Source organism: Tamandua tetradactyla, chromosome 1 (genome assembly GCF_023851605.1).
Source record: "Tamandua tetradactyla isolate mTamTet1 chromosome 1, mTamTet1.pri, whole genome shotgun sequence".
NCBI lineage: Eukaryota > Metazoa > Chordata > Mammalia > Pilosa > Myrmecophagidae > Tamandua > Tamandua tetradactyla.
This window is the reverse complement of record NC_135327.1, coordinates 176,184,555-176,207,045: the sequence shown is the minus strand read 5'-3', so window position 1 is coordinate 176,207,045 and position 22,491 is coordinate 176,184,555. Positions and strand designations below refer to the sequence as shown.

At 34.3% G+C, this 22,491-nt stretch overlaps 1 protein-coding gene across 1 annotated transcript in view; it reads right to left on the bottom strand.

Annotated features, from left to right (window-relative positions):
* The window catches only part of EXOC4 (exocyst complex component 4), a 970,332-nt gene that overhangs the window by 174,836 nt on the left and 773,005 nt on the right, over nt 1-22,491 (bottom strand). Inside the window, exon 12 of the mRNA XM_077136146.1 lies at nt 5,601-5,737. Within this exon, the coding sequence (XP_076992261.1) occupies nt 5,601-5,737 (137 nt within the window). The remainder of the gene's footprint in view (nt 1-5,600; nt 5,738-22,491) is intronic.

Below are 22,491 nucleotides of genomic sequence, written 5' to 3'. Positions count from 1 at the left end.
GGGATATACATCCTTTCAAACCAGCACAACAATCAAGTAAAAGTAGTGACTTTTAAAAAGTTCTATTTGTAGGTGTATTAAAGAAATCTTGAAGAACATTCAAAACACATTTTTAAGTTGACATTTGATTTTTTCAGCATGCATTTAAATAATTACAAAAGATATAATTTTGACCTACTATACTGACTTTTTAAACTCACTATTTAAATATATTCAAAGGAATATAATCCACAGGAATCTGATAGCCATGATTATTACATTTAAAGTAGGGATAAATAAGCTCTTCTTTAATAGATGTTTTTTTACTTTTCTCTTTGAATTATTATTTCTATTTCATTTTCTCTGCAGAATTTTACATTAATAGAGTATATTTTTATGCTTGAAAGTATATTGTTGATCACTCTAATGTGGTGTTCTGCACCAAAATTACTTTGTATAAATTAACAATTAAAAAATTTTAAATTTTGCCACAAGCCTAAATTTAAACAATGTTTTGGTTTGAATTACTATTATAATTATTTAATACACAAGTGATTATAACAATTATTGATTATATGTTTGATTTTAACTTATATTATAAATTTTGATGATCAATAATACTTTATAAATATAAAATAATACTTTATAAATATAAAAAATATATAAATATAGATATATAAAAATATATATAATTTATATTTTATTAAATATAAATATAAATATAAAATAATACTTTATAAATATAAAAAATTTATATTTATAAAGTATTATTTTATATTTATATTTATATATATTTACTTTTATATTTATATATTTATATTTAATAAAATATATAATAAAATATAATAAAATATATTTATATTTATATTTATAAAGTATTATTTTATATTTATAAAGCATTATTGGGAGTGCATCTCTATATGAGATGGTTGGGTTACTTTTTTGTTAATTGGTTTTGTAATTGTGGATAAATATTATTCATTTCCAGAATGAGGAATCTTAAGACTAACCCATGTTTTATTCCTCAGCCAGATTAATCTCCCCTGAATACTGCTTCTGGGCTCACTTATAATGACCTCTATCTATTATATAAAATCTAAATTGCCAAGCCTTATTTTTTAAGATCCTTTGTTACTTAATCTTACTGTTCATATTCAACACTATCTTCCACTACCTTCTACTAGGAACTCTATTCTAGTTAAACTTTCTCATTATTCTCTCTAAATATTAGGCAACTACTTTAGTGCTTCCTCTCTAACCCTGAAATGCCCTTATTCTCTTCATCTCCGAATCTTATCCATCATTCAAGGTCCCATATGTTTCTCAAGTGTAAAATCTGTCCTAACCCTAACCCCCTTTAGTCTCTCTGGTGTTTCACTCCTTTGCCTTTATATTCTGTAATGTATAAGTTGCACCCTACTACATATTGTACTTCACCTATCTGTCCTTAATTATGTATCACATGTAATTTAGTATTGTACTATACAGTTTTTTCTCCTCTAATTGTTTCATGTCTTGTCAACCAGACCATAATTTGCTCTTATTATTAGGTTTCTTTGAGAAGTGCTATAACCTTTTCCACAAGCCCAAAGAGATTTTGAACAAGAGAAAAGAGATCAGAGGGATAAATAAAAGCCTTCAAGTTCATAACAATCATTTTTCATTTCTACTGACATGTAAAACATGAATAACAATTCTTTCACAACAGTATGAAGGCTACACAGTTCAAACATCAGGAGAAATATATTTTAAGAAATAAAAATAAACACCATTACAGATTATTAAGAGTTACTAAGAGTTTACAGAAGATGGCGACATAGTGCGGTGTGGAATTTAGTTCGTCCTCCAGAGCAGTGAGTAAATAGCCAGGAATGGTACAGAACAACGGTTGGAGGAACATCCATGACTGGACATACAGCATACACCAGTTTGGACCAGGTAGAATGGCTGAAATCTACAGAGAACTAACTGTAAGTCCCCCAATGCCCTGAGGCTGGTGCCCCTCTCCCATAGGCACCATAGGCTGGTTCCCTCAGGGAAAAGAAATAAACTTTACTAGTAGTAAGGGCTTACCTCAAACAAGCTCCAATTGCAGAATTATTTAACAAAATCTGACTACCAAAAACAGGCCCCCAACACACATAAATCTGGACTAAGTAGTAAAGGAAGTAGGAGTTTTTGCCCTGGCAGAGAAGGGGTAGGGCCAATGGGGGGAAAAAACCAAACAAAAAACCCAGATGTTTTTTGAGTTTGACAGCACAAAATACTGGAAAAGGACTGAACCCCTAGTGAAGGGGGCACACAGAGCCTGGATATACATAGAGCTATGTTCCAACTCAAACTGTTGAATGGCAAACCTGAGGAGAAAGGTCTGGCTCTGAAAAGGCTTTTTTTGTCTTTTTTTTTTACTTCTTAAGAGCTCATTAGATAGAATTGTTATTGACTCTCAGGCTCTAGCACTGCCCCAGGCAAGGGTGGAACTAAGGCATGTCTAAGGGCCAAAGCAACTAGTCAGGTGAAAAGAGTTAATTTCTTAAAGGGAATAGCTTCCTCAAGAAAAAGAAATGGGGCCCAGGTCAAGTGGAATCTCTCCTTCAAGATATTCAGGCCCCAGGGACTGGAAAACGCAAGCAATCAAAGCCCACCTACTACCTCACCTGTGTCAGTCACAAACCTGGAAGAGAGAGTCTGCTGAAATTAAAGGCAACACATCACTTTAAGCTGGTGGGATGCCATGGGCAGATAGGCACCACATGCTGTGCAGGATAGGAAAAGCACGGAGTCTAGAGGCTTCATAGAAAAGTCTCACTTTCAGGCAATACTGATGCTGGTTACTTTCTTCCCCTGAGGCATGGGCCTGTCTGGTCTGGTAAAATCTGAGTGGAGTCTATAATGGCCTCAAAAAAAAAAAAGGCTCCATACAGACAGGGCAAGAAACAGAAAAATAAGAACTGAAAAATTCTGACCAGAACTTATGCTAGAGATTTACAATAATTTGAACTGAATGTTGAAGAACAGATGGAGAATGAAGCTATCCAGCAAGAAAACCCTAGGTAATGAGTGAAAACAACCTCCAGAATACACTAATTAAGGAAATAAAATGTCTAGGTAATGAGTCATATTAGGAAAACAGAAGATATGGCTCAGTCAAAGGAACAAACCAACACTTCAAATGAGACACAGGAGTTGAAACAACTAATTTGGGATGTTCAAACACACATGGAAAACATCAAAAATCAAATCAATGAGTTGAGGGAGGATATAAAGAAGACACTGAGCAAACATAAAGAAGAACATGAAAGCCTGAAAAAACAAATGGCAGAACTTATGGAAATGAAAGGCTCAATTGAAGAGATGAAAAAAATAATGCAAACTTACAAAATAGATTTGAAGAGGCAGAAGAAAGGATAAGTGAACTAGAGGACTGGACATCAGAACTCTGATACACAAAAGAAAACACAGAAAAGAATGGGAAAATATGAGCAGGTTCTTATAATAACATGAAGCACATGAATATATATGTTGTGGTTGTCCCAGAAAGAGAAGAGAAGGGAAAAGGAGCAGAAAGACTAATGGAGGAAATAATCACTGAAAAATTTTCCCATCTCTTATGAAAGAGATAAAATTACGGATCTAAGAAGTGCAGCATAACCCAAACAGAATAGATACAAATAGACACACTCCAAGACCCTAATTAATTAGATTGCCAAATGTCAAAGAGAAAGAGAGAATTTTGAAAGCAGCAAGAGAAAAGCAATCCATCACATACAAGGGAAGGTTGATAAGACTATGTGTGGATTTCTCAGCAGAAAACACAGAGGTGAGAAGGCAGTATGATATAGTTAAGATTCTGAAAGAGAAAAACTGCCAACCCAGAATTCTATACCCAACAAAACTGTCCTTCAAAAAATGGGGGGAGTACATTTGCATCAGTTTAGAAGAACTAGCAACACAACAGAAAAAGATATAGAATGTTAATATAGAGAAAAAAAATAAAAGTAATAATAATAGTAAAAACAAAAAAAAACAAAAAAAATGGGGGGAGAATAAAATATTTTCAGACAAACAGTCACTAAGAGAATTTGTCACTAAGAGACTGATTTTGCAAGAAATACTAAAAGGAGCACTACAGGCAGATAGGAAAAGGCAGGAGAGAGAAGTCTGGAAAAGAGTGTAGAAATGAAGACTATCAATAAGTGTAAAAAGAGATAAAAAAATAGATATGTCATAGAAAATCTAAAAGACAAAAAAGTAGAAGAAAGTACTGTCTTTACAGTAATAACATTAAATGTCAATGGATTGAACTCCACAATCAAAAGACAAAGACTGACAGAATGGATTAAAAAACATGACCCAACTATATGCTGCCTACAAGAGATTTAATTTAGATCCAAGGACAAAAATATGTTTAAAGTGAAAGACTGGGAAATCTTTCATTCAAACAGCAACCATAAAAGAGAGGGGAAGCTATACTAATATTCAACAAAGTTGATTTCAAATGTAAAACAATTAAAGGAAGACAAGGAAGGACACTATGTATTATTAAAAGGAACAGTTCAACAAGAAGACACAACAATCATAAATATTTATGCACCGGGCTAGGTGCTCCAAAATATATGAGGCAAACACTGACAACACTGAGGGGAGAAGTAGATGCCTCTACTATAATAGCTGGAGATATCAGTTCCCTGCTCTCACCAACAGACAGAACATCTAGACAGAGGATCAATAAGGAAACAGATTTTGAATAATAAAACAAATGAATGGGACTTACAGATATTTATAGAACATTACACCTCACAGCAGCAGGATACACCTTCTTCTCAAGTGCTCATGGATCATTCTCAAGGATAGACCATATGGTAGGTTACAAAACAAGTCTCAATAAATTTAAAAAGATTGAAATTATACAAAACACTTTCTCAAGTCATAATGGAACGAGGTTGGAAATCAATAACAGGGAGAGGGCCAGAAAATTCACAAATATATGGAGGCTAAACAACACTCTCTTAAACAACCAGTGGGTCAAGAAAGAAATTACAAGAGAAATCGGTAAATATCTTGAGGCAAATGAAAATGAAAATACAACATATCAAAATTTATGGAATGCAGCAAAGGCAATGCTGAGAGAGAAATTTATTGCCTTAAGTGTTTGTATTAAAAAAAAGAAAGAAAAAAGTCGAGGAATTAACTGTTCACTTGGAAGAAATAGAAAAGAACAGCAAACTAACCCCAAAGAGTTATTAAGAGTAATTGCTTTACTTTAAAAATCTTTCAAAACTACAAGATCGATTAAGATCTGGAATTTCCTTGAGGAAGACAAATGCTATGATTCTAGGCTTTCATGAAAATCAAGGCTGACATTTCATCTAAACCATCCAATGACATCTGTAGCAGTTCTGCCTCTTCCTTAACCATATCCCTTTGTTCCCACTGCTAGTAAGACTGCATAGGGTTTGGGTGACCATTTCTGTGGCACATGTTCTTATCAGGTTTCTCAAAAAACTGGAGGATGGTACTTTTCTGTAATAGTGGAAGTCAGGTTATGAAAGCAGTATCACCAACCAGAACCACCATCAGGTTCTAAAGTTACTTTCCTTAGCTCCTAACAGTAGCTCTACCTGTAGGCTGCAGTGCAGGTGTCCTTGTATTCCTGGAGCTTCACGCATACCATGTTGAGGAACTGATCGGAATATGCACTCAAGTCGTGCATCAGGTTCATGAGGTCTTGCACTGTCTTTTCCACAATGATTGTACTCTGGAAAAGAACAAAAAGAGAGGACACAGGAACTCATGAGACTTTTTTACTCAAGTAATGTGTAGGACAAGGAAAGAAACTGAAGTGGGTAGTTAAGATATTTGAGCTTTCCTGGAAAGACCTGGTATAGCTTCCATTGTGCTGGTCTTCAAAGACTTGAGAAAGGGTTTTATGTGGAAGTATATTGGACAGGGATTTTCAAATTGATTTCATGGAAATCTTGTCATTTATAGACAGCTCAGTGGCTTTTAAGAAAGAAAATGCATATTCAGTTGTAGACAGATAATCACCTCTAGGGCTCTACTTAGAGATTAGGGACCTATGACAGGCAGCACAAGGAAAAAGTCTTCCATGACTTATTCCAAAAGTTTCAAAATCATTCATCTATGAGAACAACAAAAATTAACATTTGTATTGTGCTTTACAGCTTGTAGAATGTTTTCACATATACAACATATGCTATTTTTCTTAAAATTCATATAATAATCAGGACAATAATTAACATTTATTCGGTTCTTACAAGTGTCGGGTACAATGCTAAGTATTCTACCTGCTTTATTTCATTTAATCTCTCGACGCCTCAGCTCTGAATCATCTCCAGTTTAAAGATGAGGAAACAGGCTTAGGAAGATAAAGTGACCAAAACAAAGGCTCTGGTCTTTCCTCTTTTAATTATATCATTCTGCTTCAGAACTAGATCTGAGTTCTGCTGACGGCAGCCCATTTTTTCATCAGATCATAATATTTCTTATTTCTGTCATTACTGTAGAAGAAGGGTTCATATAGAATCAGACACATCTTGAAACTGAATTAAATAAATATCCAAGGGAAAAAAGTTACAACTTTCTTACAGCTCATAACTGATAATACTGTGCAGCCAATCAGTGTTATACCTAAAAAGAGGCATGTTCAGTAAAATCTAAATCTCTGATTAAGAAACCTGAGTTGTTTAAACCCTTTAGTTATGCCTCTTTCCAAAGGAGCAGAATTATATTGAAATAAATATTAATCATATGCTTAGCAGCTTGGAACACTTTGGTCAATACACAGTTTGTCGATTATGTATTTATAGAAAATTATGTAGGTGGTATTAGACTCATCCATAAATGTAAATGTTTTAAAAATATTTTCCAGTATTATGGTGATCCCTGCAGGTATCAAAAGCAATTTACTACCCTTAAATATAGATTATGGGGTATAGAGCTTCTGCATTTTTTTTCTTTATACAGATAAAGTGTATAGCTTTTATCAACATAATGGAGAATTAGCTAGAGTTATGAATTATACTTGCGTGTGTATTTCAAATTTGAGGTAGAGTTTTTTTTTTTTTTTTATCATTTTTCCTCTTTCCTTCCCGTCTCCCAATAAAATAATCAGAAGGTACAAAGAAAGGAGCAGTTATATTCTGTAACGTAACCCTCATAGGAACTCAAATTACAGTCTCTATAGAACCCTATAAATTTAACTTCCTTTTCTGTATTGATTTTAAGATTACAGCACTGCAGCATCACCCTGATCCATAATCCTGTTCCTCTGTATTTGTGTGTGAGAGACAAGAATTGATTCTACTTGGCTACTTGATCCCATGCTGCTAAAAAGAATCTAAAATCTTCACCTTGATTCAGAACACAGGATATCCCAAAACATGTGGACAGCAATTAATAAAGGATAATAGAGTTCAGCCACCCTACCAAAGCAGAATTAAAATCTAAAACACTGCAGTTTAGATGAGCATGGTGAAATTATTCTGATTACTGGGAGAAAGGACCTGGCTTTATGCCCAATGATGCTACTGATAAACCATCTCTGGGGTAGGTTTGGGTAGCCCCTTCCTTTTTCTAATTAAAAATTTCATATTAGAGAGGTTGTAGGTTTATAGAAAATCATATAAAAATATAGAGTAACTGGGTTTGATTCCCGGAGCCAGCCCATGCAAAAAAATAAATAAATAAAAATACAGGGTAACCAAAAAAATAATAATAAAACAAAAATGCAGGCTAATTAAACACCACCCAATTAATACCACCTTGCATTAGTGTGGTACATTTGTTACATTGATGAATGAACATTTTTACAATCGTAGTATTAATTATAGTTCATGGCTTATTTTAGAGTTCACTGTGTTGTACAGTCCTATGAATGTTTAAGACATTTTTATTCTAATAAAATATACACAACCTAAAAATACCCCCTTTAAACTACATTCAAATATATATTTCGAGGGGGTGCAAGGATAGTTCAGTGGTAGAATTCTTGTTTGCTATGCTGGAGACCTGGGTTTGATTCTTGGTACATGCACTTCCTCTAAAAAACAAACAAGCAAGCAAAACAAACAAAAAACCAACCAAACAAAAATTCAATAAATGGTGCTGTAATAACAGGATATTCATATGGAAAAATAATGGAATGTGACCCTGCCATACAGCATACAAAAAAAGAGAAAAAATATATATATTTCAGTGCTGTCAAATATGTTCAAAATGTTATGCTACCATAATCAACATCCATTTACCACAATTTTTTCCATCACCCTGAAAAAATTTCTGTACAAGTATTAAGTCCCCATCCCTTATCCCCAGCCCAATCCCTAGTAACCCATATTCTAATTCCTGACTCTATGAATCTACTTATTTTAATTATTTTATATCAGTGAGATCATACAATATATGTCCTTTTGTGTTTGGCTTATTTCACTCGACATGAGGACTTCAAGGTTCATCTATGTTGTCTCATATATCAGAACTTCATTCCTTTTTACAGATTTATAATATTCCATTGTGTTTATAAACCACATTTTGTATAGCCATTCATCAGTTGATGAACACTAGAGTTGCTTCCATCTTTTCTGCATTATTGAGTAATGTTGCCATGAACATCGGTGTGAAAATACATGTTCAAGCGCCCCACTTTCAATTTAGAAGTGGAATTGCCAGGTCATATGGTAATTTGATATATAACGTTTTTTTTTGGGGGGGGAATGGGGGCAGATGAGCATTCTACCACTGAACTACACATAACCTTCTGAGGAACTACCAAATTGTCTTTTGAAGTGGCTGCATCATTTTTCATTCCTACCAACAATGAATGAGTGTTTCTATTTCTCCACATCCTCTCCAACGCTTGTAATTTTCCATTTTCTGAATAGTAGCCATTCTAGTGGCTGTGAAATGGTATCTCATTGTGATTCTGATTTTCATTTCCCTAAATAGCTAATGATGTTGGGCATCTTTTCATGTGCTTTTCGGTCATTTGTATATCTTCTTTGTAGAAATGTCTATTTAAATATTTTGCACATTTTATAATTGGGTTGTTCATCTTTTTGAGTTGTAGGATTTCTTTATATATTCTGGATATTAAACATTTATTGGATATGTGGTTTCCAAATATTTTCTCCCATTGTGTAGGCTGTCATTTTATGTCATGATAAAGTTCTTTGATGAACTAAAGTTTTAAATTTTTCCCCCATTTATCTATTTTTCTTTTGTGGCTCTGCTTGTGTACAAAACTAATCCAAGGTACTTAAAAAGGCTTCCTCCGGGTTTTCTTTTTTTTAATTGATAAATATTATATGTTCACATACCGCATAATCATCCAAAGTATACAATCAGTGGTTTACCATATCATCACATAGCTGTGCATTTATCATCACAATCGACTTTTTCTTTTTTGTGTGAAAAATAACATATATACAAGAAAGCAATCAATTTCAAAGCACATTGCAACAACTGTAGGAACAGAATTCAGAGTTTGGTATGGATTACAATTCTACAATTTTAGGTTGATACTCCTGTGTTTTTTTCTAGGAGTGTCATAGTTCTAGGTTTTTTTTTTTTAGTTTTATTTTCAGGTCTTTGATCCATTTTGAATTGATTTTTGTATACAGTGTGAGGGAAGAGCCCACTTACCACCTTCTGCCATCTCTGCACAATCCTCCACCTTGTCCTTTCTTATGACTCAATTTAGTCTTCTAATAACCAAAAAAACTTGATCATTCAGTTTATCAGCCTCCATTATTCATGCATTCAACATGTGCACTGGTGCTTTTACACTTGGTGTATACTGTGTAAATGTTCTCAAGTCATCTCAGGTGTGTTTGGTCTTCTTGGTCAGATTACTGACTTCTCAAAAGAAGGTTCTATATTTTTCTTTGCCTTTTGTCCATCTCTCCTTCTCCACACTTATTCGTAATTTCTCAGGATCTTCAAAACAATACTAATAATGAAAGAAGCAATACTTATAATGTGAAAATACAAAAATAAACCTCTCTCTGTTATACATATGAGGAATATCAGACACAGATACCTTTGCGTTTTGAAATTTCTTTCGGTGGATTCAGTTTGGTCTGTTTTATTTAATGTTTTAGTGTGAATAGAATTTCTGTTGGCATTTGGAGGGGAAGGGGTGACTGCAAGCACCTCAGTGAATTCCCTCAAGGTAAAGGTTGCAGGGGTAAATAGTGCATATTGCACAGAATGATTGGAATGCCATGGCTTAATTCTAATGACTGTGCTCAACACAGAGCCTGTGTGATGCAATATGATTATATACAATTTTTCAGCTATTTGGTTGGTTTACCTTGTCAGGATAGCATTCTGGATAATCAATCACTACATTCTCCTCAAGGAAAACAACACTGTGGTTTGCCAAATGATGGGTATTTTATACAAGAAAAATGTACCAATTTTCCAAGATTTATAACAATTTCCAAATCAGTGGCTCTGATAGAGAAAAGTATAAAATAGCAAATTCTAATAAAGCCGTTTATCCTTTTAGTTCTTTGATCTCTTTGGCATTACAAATGACTTATTGAATCATTGTTAATTTTAGTATTTGCAATTGTTAAACAAAGTAACTTCATAATAAGTAAAACCCTGATTTTTATTCACTATAATTCAATTTAACCACATCACTAATGATTGATATTTGCTTACAAACAACTCAATTCACATTTCTTGCCACTTATTTACCAGGTAACAAAAATCTGGGCATGACGTGAAAAATGAGAAAAATACCTAATGAAAAAATTCCAGGTAGCAGATACAATAAAAATTACTGCTTTGAAAAATAAGCAACTACATTTCATTACAGGAATACACTAGCAATCTAAAATCAGAACTGGATGCATTACAGCCAGGTCTCCAGTTCCAAACTTTAAAAAAAATTAATGAATGAATAAGTGATGATGATTGAACAGTAGAATCCTTGTTCATTGTTTCCTAAAATGGGGTTCTTCAGAATATTAATATCAGTGTTATAAAGAACTGGCCAAGTTAAAATATTTTGCAAAATGCTGAGTTAAAGAAAATTGAAATGGTTTCTTAACTGGAAAACTTAGAAAACTTTTAATATGCTAATGTCATTGTGAATCTCAAGGAAGTATATTCAATCTTCCCCCAACTTACTGAAGTAAAGAAAACATTTTTCATAGCACATCTTTTTACATCCATTGGAACAGTGTTTCCCAGAGCATGGTTTGGGAACAGGTCTCTCCGGTTCTCATGTTATACCAATGAGAACACAAAGGTCTAGTGTAGTTATACTGGACCTTAGTGTTCAGTATAAAATATATACATATATATATACACATATATAAAATATATATGTATTTTAGGACATGTAAATATATTCCAGGTAGGAATAGGGTGAAAATCCAAGTACCTCACTTCTCAGTCTATGCCATTTCCTACATGTCAATCCTTTCAAGACTTGGCTCCTACCTCTCTCTAGCTTTCTCTCAGCTCCACTGAACATGCTCATACTTGCTCCAACCACACTAAATTCCAAGTCATTTCTTGACTGTACCAGGTGAATTCCTGCCTCTGTGCTCTTGTTCTGTTTTCTGTGCCTAGAATGCCCTTCCTAGCTAAATGCCTCTCATCCTTGAAGGATCAGCTCAATGGCTTTTTAGATGATTTAGATGTTCTCCTTCTGTGCTACCAGAATAGTCTTATGATTTAGCCAAGACTTTAAACAGGATATGGGAACCACTGGTTGGTTCACTTAACTGTTTCTTCCTTAAGACATAAGTTCCTTCTGGTCAATGATTATACTTTGTCTTTGTATATCTACCTACCACCGAGCAAGGTATTGGTATGTTGCAGTTGCTGAATAAATGTTTATTGAATGACTTAATGCACATGCATGGCACATACAGAAAAGGTAAAAAGACAGACTTAGAGAATAATTATAATGCAAACTAGTGAGAAATAAGCCTGATTTGGTAGGGTGAAATCAAACTAAAGCGTCTTTATTGCTATTACTTACATTACTAAATCTTAGTTTCCATGGTACTGAGGACTGTATATTTATTGTGAGAGAAGGTCTTAGATTTTTCTATAAAAATACTCCTAATTTGACCTGTTTGTGTTATTTTCTCTAGTGGTAATCCACTATGTGTACTACTAAATGTGCTAATTTTAACCTAAGTTCTAAGCAATCTAAATAAATTTCCATTTCAGAAAAAGCAAAAAGAAAACAATAAGAACAAAATCTTTACTTTGGAGAATATAGTCTCTGTATGTGTTTTTTTTTTTTTTTTTTTTACCTTTTGGAGCAGGAATGGTTCAAAGATGCTGCAAAGAACCTAGGGTTCTGAAAACTGTTTTAGGCATAATTTAAAGTAAAAAATATAGTAAATCTCCCTTTACCTCATATTCACACCCTTCCCCCACCTCCATCCCTCATCAACAATCATGAAATAAGAGCTTCACAAATGTTTGATGATGACAATAACAGTCCTGTTTTGGGGATATATTCAACAAGTTAGTAGTACTTGTCATACCATATGGTCCTTCTGATTACTATCAGATCTAAGTTGTGGGCGGCAGTAAACAATGATAATAATTACAACAACAGTAATGGAAGAAGCCAAAAAGAAATTTGCTCTCCATTTTTAAATCTATGTTGTGATTTATATGCTGTTTAAAATGCTCTGAATGGGTGTATTCCTTTAATAAGCTGGCTGGTAAAAGGCAATGTCCCTAGGAGCTGGTGTGTGAGAACTACCAATTTCATCTTCCTTCAAATCATCCTCCACCCTGCAAACAGAATGATTTTTTAAAAGTTGTATCTCTCACAAAAATGAGTGCTTACGTCTGTCAAAAGACATGAACATGAATATTTATAGTGGTTTTATTTATAATAGCCAAAAAATGAAAGCAATCCTTATGTCCGTCAATAGCTAATGGGTAAATAAATTATGGTATATTCATATAATGGAACACTACAGAACAACACAAAAAGATGAACTACTGTATATGCACTATGAATGAATTTCACAGACATCATGCTGAGAGAAAGTAGTCATGCACAAAGGGGCACATACCATATGATTTCATTCACATGAAGTGCAAAAATATTCCCCCCCAAATCTGGTGATCGAAGTCAGAATAGTAGTTACCCTTGGAAGGGGTGGGTCCTGATAGAGGAGAGAAACTTCTAGGTGCTGGAAATACCTTCATTAGATAGCTATTACATGAGTATATACATATGTAAAAATTTTTTGCACTTAAGATTTGTGCAGTTTACAATTTGTTAGTTACACACCAAAAGAACAATTTTAAAGTTATATCAGATCATATTTCTTTTCAGCTTAAAATTCCTTAATGAACTAGGCCTCATATACTTCAGATGACCTATAATGGCCTTCATGACATGGCCTCTATCCACTCCTCAGTCTCATCTCCTGCCATTCTGCCCTAGCGTCTCTAAGGTCCAGCTACATGGGGCTTCTTTCAGTTCTTCATTCCCATTTTAGGGCCTTCTCACTTGACTACAATGCTCTGTCCCATGTCCTCCTTTCCCAGTATTCTTTTTCTTATCTTTCAGGTTTCTGCTGAAAATTCCTTTCTATAGGAAGACTCTTCTCAATATCCACAACAGATTAATCCTGTTATAAATACTGAGACCATATTTTATTTCTTCTTTATAACATTTAGCATACTTATAATTGCTTGTTCAGGGTCTGTCTTTCCCTCTAGTCTAAGACTGAAGGGAAGGGCAATTACACAGGAACTGAAACATAAAAGACATTCAATAACTATTTCTTAATTGAAGGAATAAAGTTAAGCATATCCTACAAATAGATATTTTTATCATTTATTATAGGAAGGAGGAAAATCATGACATTGAAGCTGTGTTCTGGAGTTTGGTTCTCAAACAAAATGCCATGTCTCAGCCAAAAACTGAAAACAACCTAAGTATCTATTGATAGTAGAGTGAATATATAAATTGTGATGTATTCATATAGTGAAATACTAGAGAGCAGTGGAAAATAACAAACTAGCACATGTAAGAACATGAAGGAAAGTCACAGACTCATGTCTGTACCGAATGAAAAATGTCTATGGAATGAAAGCTGTCAGTCACAAAAGAGTATAAATATACAGTTTGATTACATTTATGCGACATTCAAGAAGAAACGAAATCTATGGTGACAGAAGGCAGAATGGTGATTACCTTTGCAAGGGGAGAGAGAGAGATTAATTGGGAAGGGGCATCTGATTGGTAGTTACAGGGTGCGTGCTGGGAGTCTAAATTTCAAACAATTTAATAACAAATCATTGCATAAATAGGTAAACTTCCAGAGATTTTTCTGAGAATATCATCTTCACGTGTGTAACTATTTTATTTTAATCATTTTCACTTATTATGTATTTAAAAAATCGAAGAGGTAGCAATGTTTTTGTCAATTCTAATATAAACCACTAGACAAGGACTGTTCTTTCTAGTGAGGATCAGAAGCTGTTTGGGGAAAGAGTAAGGAACTCACTTAATTGACTGAATAGATAATTATTTATTAAGTAAATATCTTCTTTGTGCCAAACATTAGGCTAAGTGTAGAAGATACAAAGCCATTAAGACAAGATTTGTTCCCTCCAAGAAGCTCAAGTATTATTAGGAAAAGACAGACAAGTTCATGTTCACAAATGGGGACAATATAGTATTAGTGGTGCTATGATGGACATCTGTATATTATACAGCAGAGGCACAGGGGTGGAAAGAGTTAATTGGAATGGAGTGGAGAAGGGTAGAGATGAGAAAAGCCTTAACAGAGGAATCTACAATTGAACTGAGACCTGAAAGACAAAAACTGATTTGCCAGTTGAACAAAGATGTGAGGAAAAAAGAAAGCACTTCAGGGAGATGGAGCTGAATGAACATGAAATATCTTGGTATTCAGGGAATTCTAAGTAGTTCTCCATGGCTAGGGAGAAGGGTGTGTTTGATGTGTTTGGGTGTTTATGTTTGTGTGTGCATGTACAAATAAGGATGGCAGGCTGAGGGACGTCGTCAGAAGCCAAAGCATGGAGATACTTCTATGACATTTATTCATATTCAATATCTAAGCATATTGTCTAACCCTCTCTTTGTCTTCTCCAGCAAGTAAACCTAATAAATTAATCCAATTTGACCCATACAGAGTACAGGAAAAAAATTTCAAAAGATTCCACCATTCAGAAAAGACAAATATATTGATATAACCAATAAGGAAATACAGTCTGAAGCTCTGTTTGCCAGGCTAAAGAGTCTAATTTGGGGACAATAAGTAAAATAATAACCCTTTAGAATTCAAAGAGGTGATTATAAAATTTATTTGCCAATTAGAAACTTGGAAAATGTATATGATGCTTATTATCAACAACTACATACGCTTTTAACATTTTGGGTAGAAGATCATTTATGGTTGAATAAAATCTGTGCTTAATGTATTTTCTAAGCACAGCTGGATCTTTATGAGGTTTATTTAGGAGTGGGTGATGTCATATTCAAAACAAAACAAAAAAGTAGGAAGGAAGGGCACAGAAAGAAGTCTATTACAGTTGTGCTTAATTAGAGTTTGAGATCTCTTTATTAAGCAATAAAAAAATATTTGTGGACTTAAATATGTAAAAACTTCAAATTACTGTAAGTCAATGGCCAGGTTATCAATTCCCCTTGATATGTAAAGGGACTTGGACAGTTGGAATAGATTAGTGAATGGGTGAGCATCAATACTTGTAAGAAGTATCCACACCCATCCCATACCCCAATACCTGTAATGAAAAATTTCCTAGAGGGTTCAGCAGCATATTGGAGCTGGCAGAAGAAAAACTCTGTGAACTCAAAGACAAAAGAATTGAAATCATTCAGACTGATGAGTAGGAAGAAAAAAGAAAGAAAAGAGCTTAAAAGACCTTTGGGATACCATCAAGTGCACCAACAGAGTCCCAAAATGAAAACATTCCCAGATAAACAGAATCTCAGAGAGTTCATTAAGACTAGAGCCACCTTACAAGTAATGCTAAAGGGAATTCTCCAGACTGAAAGGTAAGGACACTGGACCCTGGATCAAAGCAGTGTCCAGAAATAAAGACCTCTGGTAAAGGTAACTGTATGGTAGTTAAAATGCTGATGTATCCTGCTAAACGAGCAGAACTTACCCCAAAAGAAGAAACAGGGAGATTGAACAGGGACTGTCCTAAACCATCCTATTATGGGGTTAGTTGAGATTCTGAAGAAAGATACACCAAAAGCATTTATTAGGGCAACTCACAGAGACCTGCAGCTACCTTGAGATAAGCAACAAGATGGTAAGATGTTCCCTTGAGTATGTTTGGTCTTACTGTAATCACACTACAGATTTATTATGGTTGAGAAAGAAATGTTGCTAGATGCCAGGGGCTTGTGTGAAACAATTACACATTTTGGTATGGGCTCTTTTTTCAAAACAAGATGTGCTCAGGGTGGGCTGCACTCAAAGTTATAGCAGTCAAAGCTCAGTGCGCTGCCACGCTGTTATAGGAAGGGATGTCTGAGGAGGGGGGAAGGAATGAGGTCAGTCCTCAATCAGCTTGGAGATGCTACTTATGTCACACAAATGTCAGTACAATTGAATTGTTTGTTTGCTTTGGCATGTAATTGTACTTTTTACTCCTTACAAATTCAAAGATGCAAAAGCATCAAAACTAATGAAAATTCCACAGTTTTTTACAGAAAATGCATAAAGATATAATCTGTAACAACAACAAAAGGGGGCATGGGGATATACATGTGTATATATATATACGTATATATATGTGTAGTCTATTTTAAAACATTTTTTATTACAAAATGTAACATATATACAAAAAAGCGATACATTTCAAATATGTGCTAACTATTGAAGTTAAGTTGGTATCAGTCAAACAGGATTGCTATACATTTAGGAAAGTATACTTAAGCCACATGGTAACTGCAAAAAAAAATGTCTGAAAAACATATACAAAAGTAGTGGTTCAGTGGTAGAATGTTCGCCTTTCATATGGGAGAGCCAGGTTCAATTCCAGGACCATGAACACCCCCCGCCAAAAAAAAGAAAGAGTAAACGAAGGGGTAGTGCAACAGTGGCTCAGTGGCATAATTCTCGACTGCCATGTTGGGGACCTGGGTTTGATTCCTGGTGCCTGCCCAAGCAAAAAAAAAAAGTAAATGAATACCAAGAATAGGAGGAAAGAGGCAAGAGAAAAGCAATATGGTTTATACTAGGGAGTCTCAATAAGATTAAGTTATGATTTCTCATCAGAAAGCATGAAGACAAGAAGGCAGTGAGACTACATAAAAGTGCTGAAAGAAAACAATTACCAACCAAGAATGAAGGGACAAAAAATTCAGTAGGCTGAGCCCTCGATCTTGGGGTTCACTCCATGAAATTTATTTCTGCAAAGGAGAAGCTTAGCCTAATTAGTATTATAATTAAGAGTCACCCGCAGAGAACCTCTTTTGTTGCTCAGATGTGGCCTCTCTCTTTAAGCCAACTCAGCAGGTAGACTCAATGCCCTCCCCCACTACATAGGACATGACTCCCAGGGTATAATTCTTCCTGGCAACGTGGGACAGAACTCCTGGGATGAGCCAGAACCCAGCATTAAAAGATTGAGAAAGCCTTTCTGACCAAAAGGGGGAAGAGAGAAATGAGATAAAGTTTCAGTGGCTGAGAGATTTCAAACAGAGTCAAGAGGTTATCCTAGAGGTTATTCTTATGCATTATATAGTAATCCTTTTAAGACTATGGTGTTTTGGAGTAGCTGGAAGGAAGTACCTGAAACTGTTGAACTGTGTTCCAGTAGCCTTGAATCTTGAAGAGAAGTATATAACTATATAGCTTTTACAATGTAACCATGTGATAGTGAAAACCTTGTGTCTGATGTTTCTTTTATCCAGGGTATGGACAGATGAGTTAAAAAATAAGGATAAAATAATAAATAATAGGGGAGATAAAGGGTAAAACATTGGGTAGATTGAAATACTATTGGTCAATGAGAGGGAGTGGTAAGGGGTGTAGGATATATGAGCTGTTTCTTTTTTTTTTAATTTCTTTTTCTGGAGTGAAGCAATGTTTTAAAAATGATCATGGTGACAAATACACAACTATGTGATGAAACTGTGAGCCACTGATTGTATATACCATGTATGGATTGTATCTGTATGAAAATTTCTCAATGAAAATATTTTTTAAAAAGTAAATGAGGCGTGGGCCACGGTGGCTCAGCAGGCAGAGTTCTTGCTTGCCACGCCAGAGACCTGGGTTCGATTCCCAGTGCCTGCCCATGCAAAGAAAAAAAGTAAATGAGAAGAGAATTATAAAGACACACTATTTAAAAAAAGCAAATAAAAATGAAAGTAGGCACCCCTTTATGTCCTAAAGAAGTTTTCTCATTAATTTTCATTTTAGTATATCTTTAAAAATATCTTGTGTTAATTTGCATCCATTTTTCTCTTGGATGAGGACTGCCCAGGAATGGCCCTTTTTGTGTCTAAGATGTTGCTGTTCACAGCTTTTCTTGATAGGCATAGTACAATCTTGGGAACAGGGTTGCTTGTATGCTGAAGGTCTGACAGCTCTGAGCCTTGCCTATCTTAAGTAGTTATGCTATATACTTTTTAGTGGTATACCATGCTTGATTTGACTCTGGTATCTTAAATTTTGAGTTTTTCTGAGAAATGGAGCAGTAATACAGCATCAATTTATTAAACTACATTTTAAGCCTTAAAAAAAAAAATGAAAGTAGGCAATGATGGAAAACTGAGGGACAAATCTAAATTAAAGAAGATGTACAAAGATCAAACAGAAAAATGGGTGAAGAAAGTCCTACATTATGAGACATTATTTTAAATATAAATAGATTAAACTTTCTTGTAGAAATGCAGAGCTTTGGCACAATGGCTAAAAAAGCATGACCTGGGATGCATGGGTAGTTTAGTGGTATAATTCTTGCTTGTCATGCGGGAGATCTGAGTCGTATTCCTGGCCCACGCACCAAAAAAAAAAAAAGAGGGCTGTGAACAAAATTCCCTACAATATACATATCACATATCTGCCTCTGTGTGTGTGGATGTATAGATACAGATATATATATATGTAGGGAGAAACATAGAAAAAAAAAAGCCATGACCCAATATAAACTATAGGCTTTATACAAGAGACTCACCTTGAATTCAAGGTTGAAAGTGAGAGTATTGAAAATATATACCATGCAAACAGTAACACCAAAAAGAGCTGAGGTAGCTATATTAATACTAGATAAAATAGATTTAAGTCACAAACTATTATGACAGACAAAGAAGGTCACTATAAACCGATAAGGAGTCCATTCAACAAGAAGATATAACAATTATAAATGTATGTATACTATGGGAAGGACCCAATATATATGAAACAAATATTGACAGATCTAAAGGGACAAATAGACATGTCTAGATTAATTTTAAGAGAATTTAATACACTACTTTCAATAGTGGATAGAAGATCAATAAGAAAACAGAAGATGTGAATGATACGCTAACCCAACTAAACCTAATACACATGCATAGAACACATCACTCAACAGCAGCAGAGTACATTCTTCTCTAGTGCCTATGATACATACACTAGGACAGATCATATGTTAGGTCACAAAACAAGGCTCAATAAGTTTAAAAATTTTTGAAATTTTATAATGTATTTTCTCCAAACACATTGGAATAAAACTAGAAATCAATGACAGAGGGACAAGTTGAAAATTCACAAATATGTGGAATTTAAAAAATGGATCACAGAAGAAATCCATGGGAAGTTAGGATATATCTTGAGGCAAAAGAAATTGAAAGCACAACATATCAAAACTTATGGAATATAGCAATGGCAGTGTTGAGAGGGAAATTTGTACCTCTGAATGCTTACATTAAAAAAGAAGAAACATCTCAAATCAGAGACCTAACCTAACAACTGGAGGATCTAGAAATAGAGGTACACAGGATACCCAAAGCAAGCAGAAGGAAGGAAATAACAAAGAATAGAGCAGATTTCAATGAAATAGACAATTAAAAAAACAATAGAATCAACAAAACCAAAACTTGGTCTTGAAAATTTCAAAAACAAAAGAAAAGAAAAGAAAAGAAAAAAAGAGAGAGAACACAAATAACTAAAATCAGATAAGAAAAGGGGGACATTAGAACTGACCCCACATGAATAAAAAGAATTATAAGAGGTTACTCTGAACAAATGTATGCCAAATTCAATAACCTAGATGAAAAGGAAAAACTCCTAGAAGCATACAAACTAACTACACTGAATTAAGAAGAAGTAGAGGTTCTCAATAGAGCAAATAAAAGTTCTCAGCAGTTTTTAATTAATCAGTAATTAAAAACTTCCCAACAAAGAAAATTCTAGGACTAGATGGCTTCACTGGTGAATTTTACCAAACATTATAAGAATTAATACCAATCTTGCTCAAACTCTGCCAAAAAATTGAAGAGAAGAGAACACACTCTAACTTATTCTATGAGGCCAACATCATCCTTATAGTAAAGCCACAAGAAAGGAAAATTACAGAGTAAAATCACCTACGAATATGGTGCAAAAATCTTCAACAAAATACCAGCAAACTGAATTCAATGGCACATTAAAAGATTATACACCATGATCAGTGTGATTTATCTGATTTACCAGGCAAGGCCTGGTTCAACATAAGAAGACCAATTGATGTGATACAACACATTAATAGAATGAAGAAAAGCCCCACATAATCATCTCAGTTGAAGTAGAAAAGGTATTTGACAAAATACAGCACCCCTTCTTGATAAAAACACTTCAACAACTCAGAATAGAACGACACTTTCTCAACATGATAAAGGGCATATATGAAAAACCCACAGCTAACACTGTACTCAATGGTGAAAGACCAAAATTTTTCCCTTTAAGACCAGGGCCAAGAAAAGGATGCCCACTGTCACCAATCTTATTTAACATTGTACTAAAAGTTCCACCTAGAGCAATTGGTCAAGAAAGAGAATTAAAAGGCATCCAAACAAGAATGGAAGAAGTAAAACTTCCCCTATTTAGATGGTATGATCCTCTCTATAGAATATCCTGAAAAAAATTTTCAACAAAGCTCCTAGAGCTACTTAATGAATTCAGCATAGTGGTGGGATAAGCATTCAACATGCAAACATTAATAGTGTTTCCATACACTAGTAATGGACAAAGTAAAGGAGAAATCATGAAAACAATTTCATTTACAATAGCAACTGAAAGATTCACATATCTAGGAATATATTTAATGAAGGATATAAAGGACTCAGACATAGAATGCTACCAAACTTTGCTGAAAGAAATTAAATAAGATATAAATATTTGGAAGGATAGTCCATGCTCATTGATTGGAAGACCAAATATTGTTAAGATGTCAATGCTACTCAAAGCAATTTAAAGTTTGAATGCAATCCCAATCAAAATTCCAAAAGCTGTTTTTGTAGAAATGAAAGAGTCAATTATCAAATTCACATGGTAGGGTAAGGGGCTCTTAATAGTCAAAAGCATCTTGAAGAAAAAAAGTTGGAGTAATCACACAGGTATCATATTTCCTGATTTTAAAAACTTATCACAAAGCTACAGTAATCAAAACAACACGGTACTGGTACAGACAGACATTTATCATATTGAAATAAAATTGAGAGTTCAGAAATAAACTCTTAAACCTATGACCAACTGATTTTTTATATTTTTTTTGTATGCTGTATGGTGGGTCACATTTCATTATTTTTTCCATGTGAGTATCCCATTATTGCAGCACCATTTGTTGAATTTTTGTTTTTCTTTGGCTTTTTTGTTTGTTTTGGGGAAGTACATGGACTGGGAATCGGTCCTAGGTCTCCACATGGTAGGCGAGACTTCTACCCCTGAACTACCCTTGCGTGGCAGACCAAGTGATTTTTGACAAGGGTTCCAAGTCCACTCAGTGGGTAAAGAATCGTCTCTTCAAGAAATAGTACTGGGAAAACTGGGTATACATATGGGAAGAATGAAAGTGGACTCCTATCTCACTATTCCAAAAGTTAAATTAAAATAGATCAAAGAACTAAATATAAGAACGGCTAACTATAGAATGCCTTCTAGAAAACATAGGGAAGCATCTTCAGGACCTTTTGTTAAGTAATGGTTTCTTAGACTTTATACCCAAAGGACAAGCATAAAAGAAAAGACAGATTAATGAGACTTCATTTTTGGGCAAAGGACTTTACCATGAAAAATAAAGAGACAATCTACAGTATTGGAGAAAATATTTGGATAGCACATATCTGATAAGGGTTTAATAAACAGAATATATAAAGAAATCCTACAACTCAGTAACTAAAAGACAACCCAATTAAAAAATGGGCAAAAACTTCAATAGACATTTCTCCAAAGAAGATATACTAATGGCTAATAAGTCACAAGCACATGAAAAGGTAATCAACATCATTAGCTATTAGGCCAG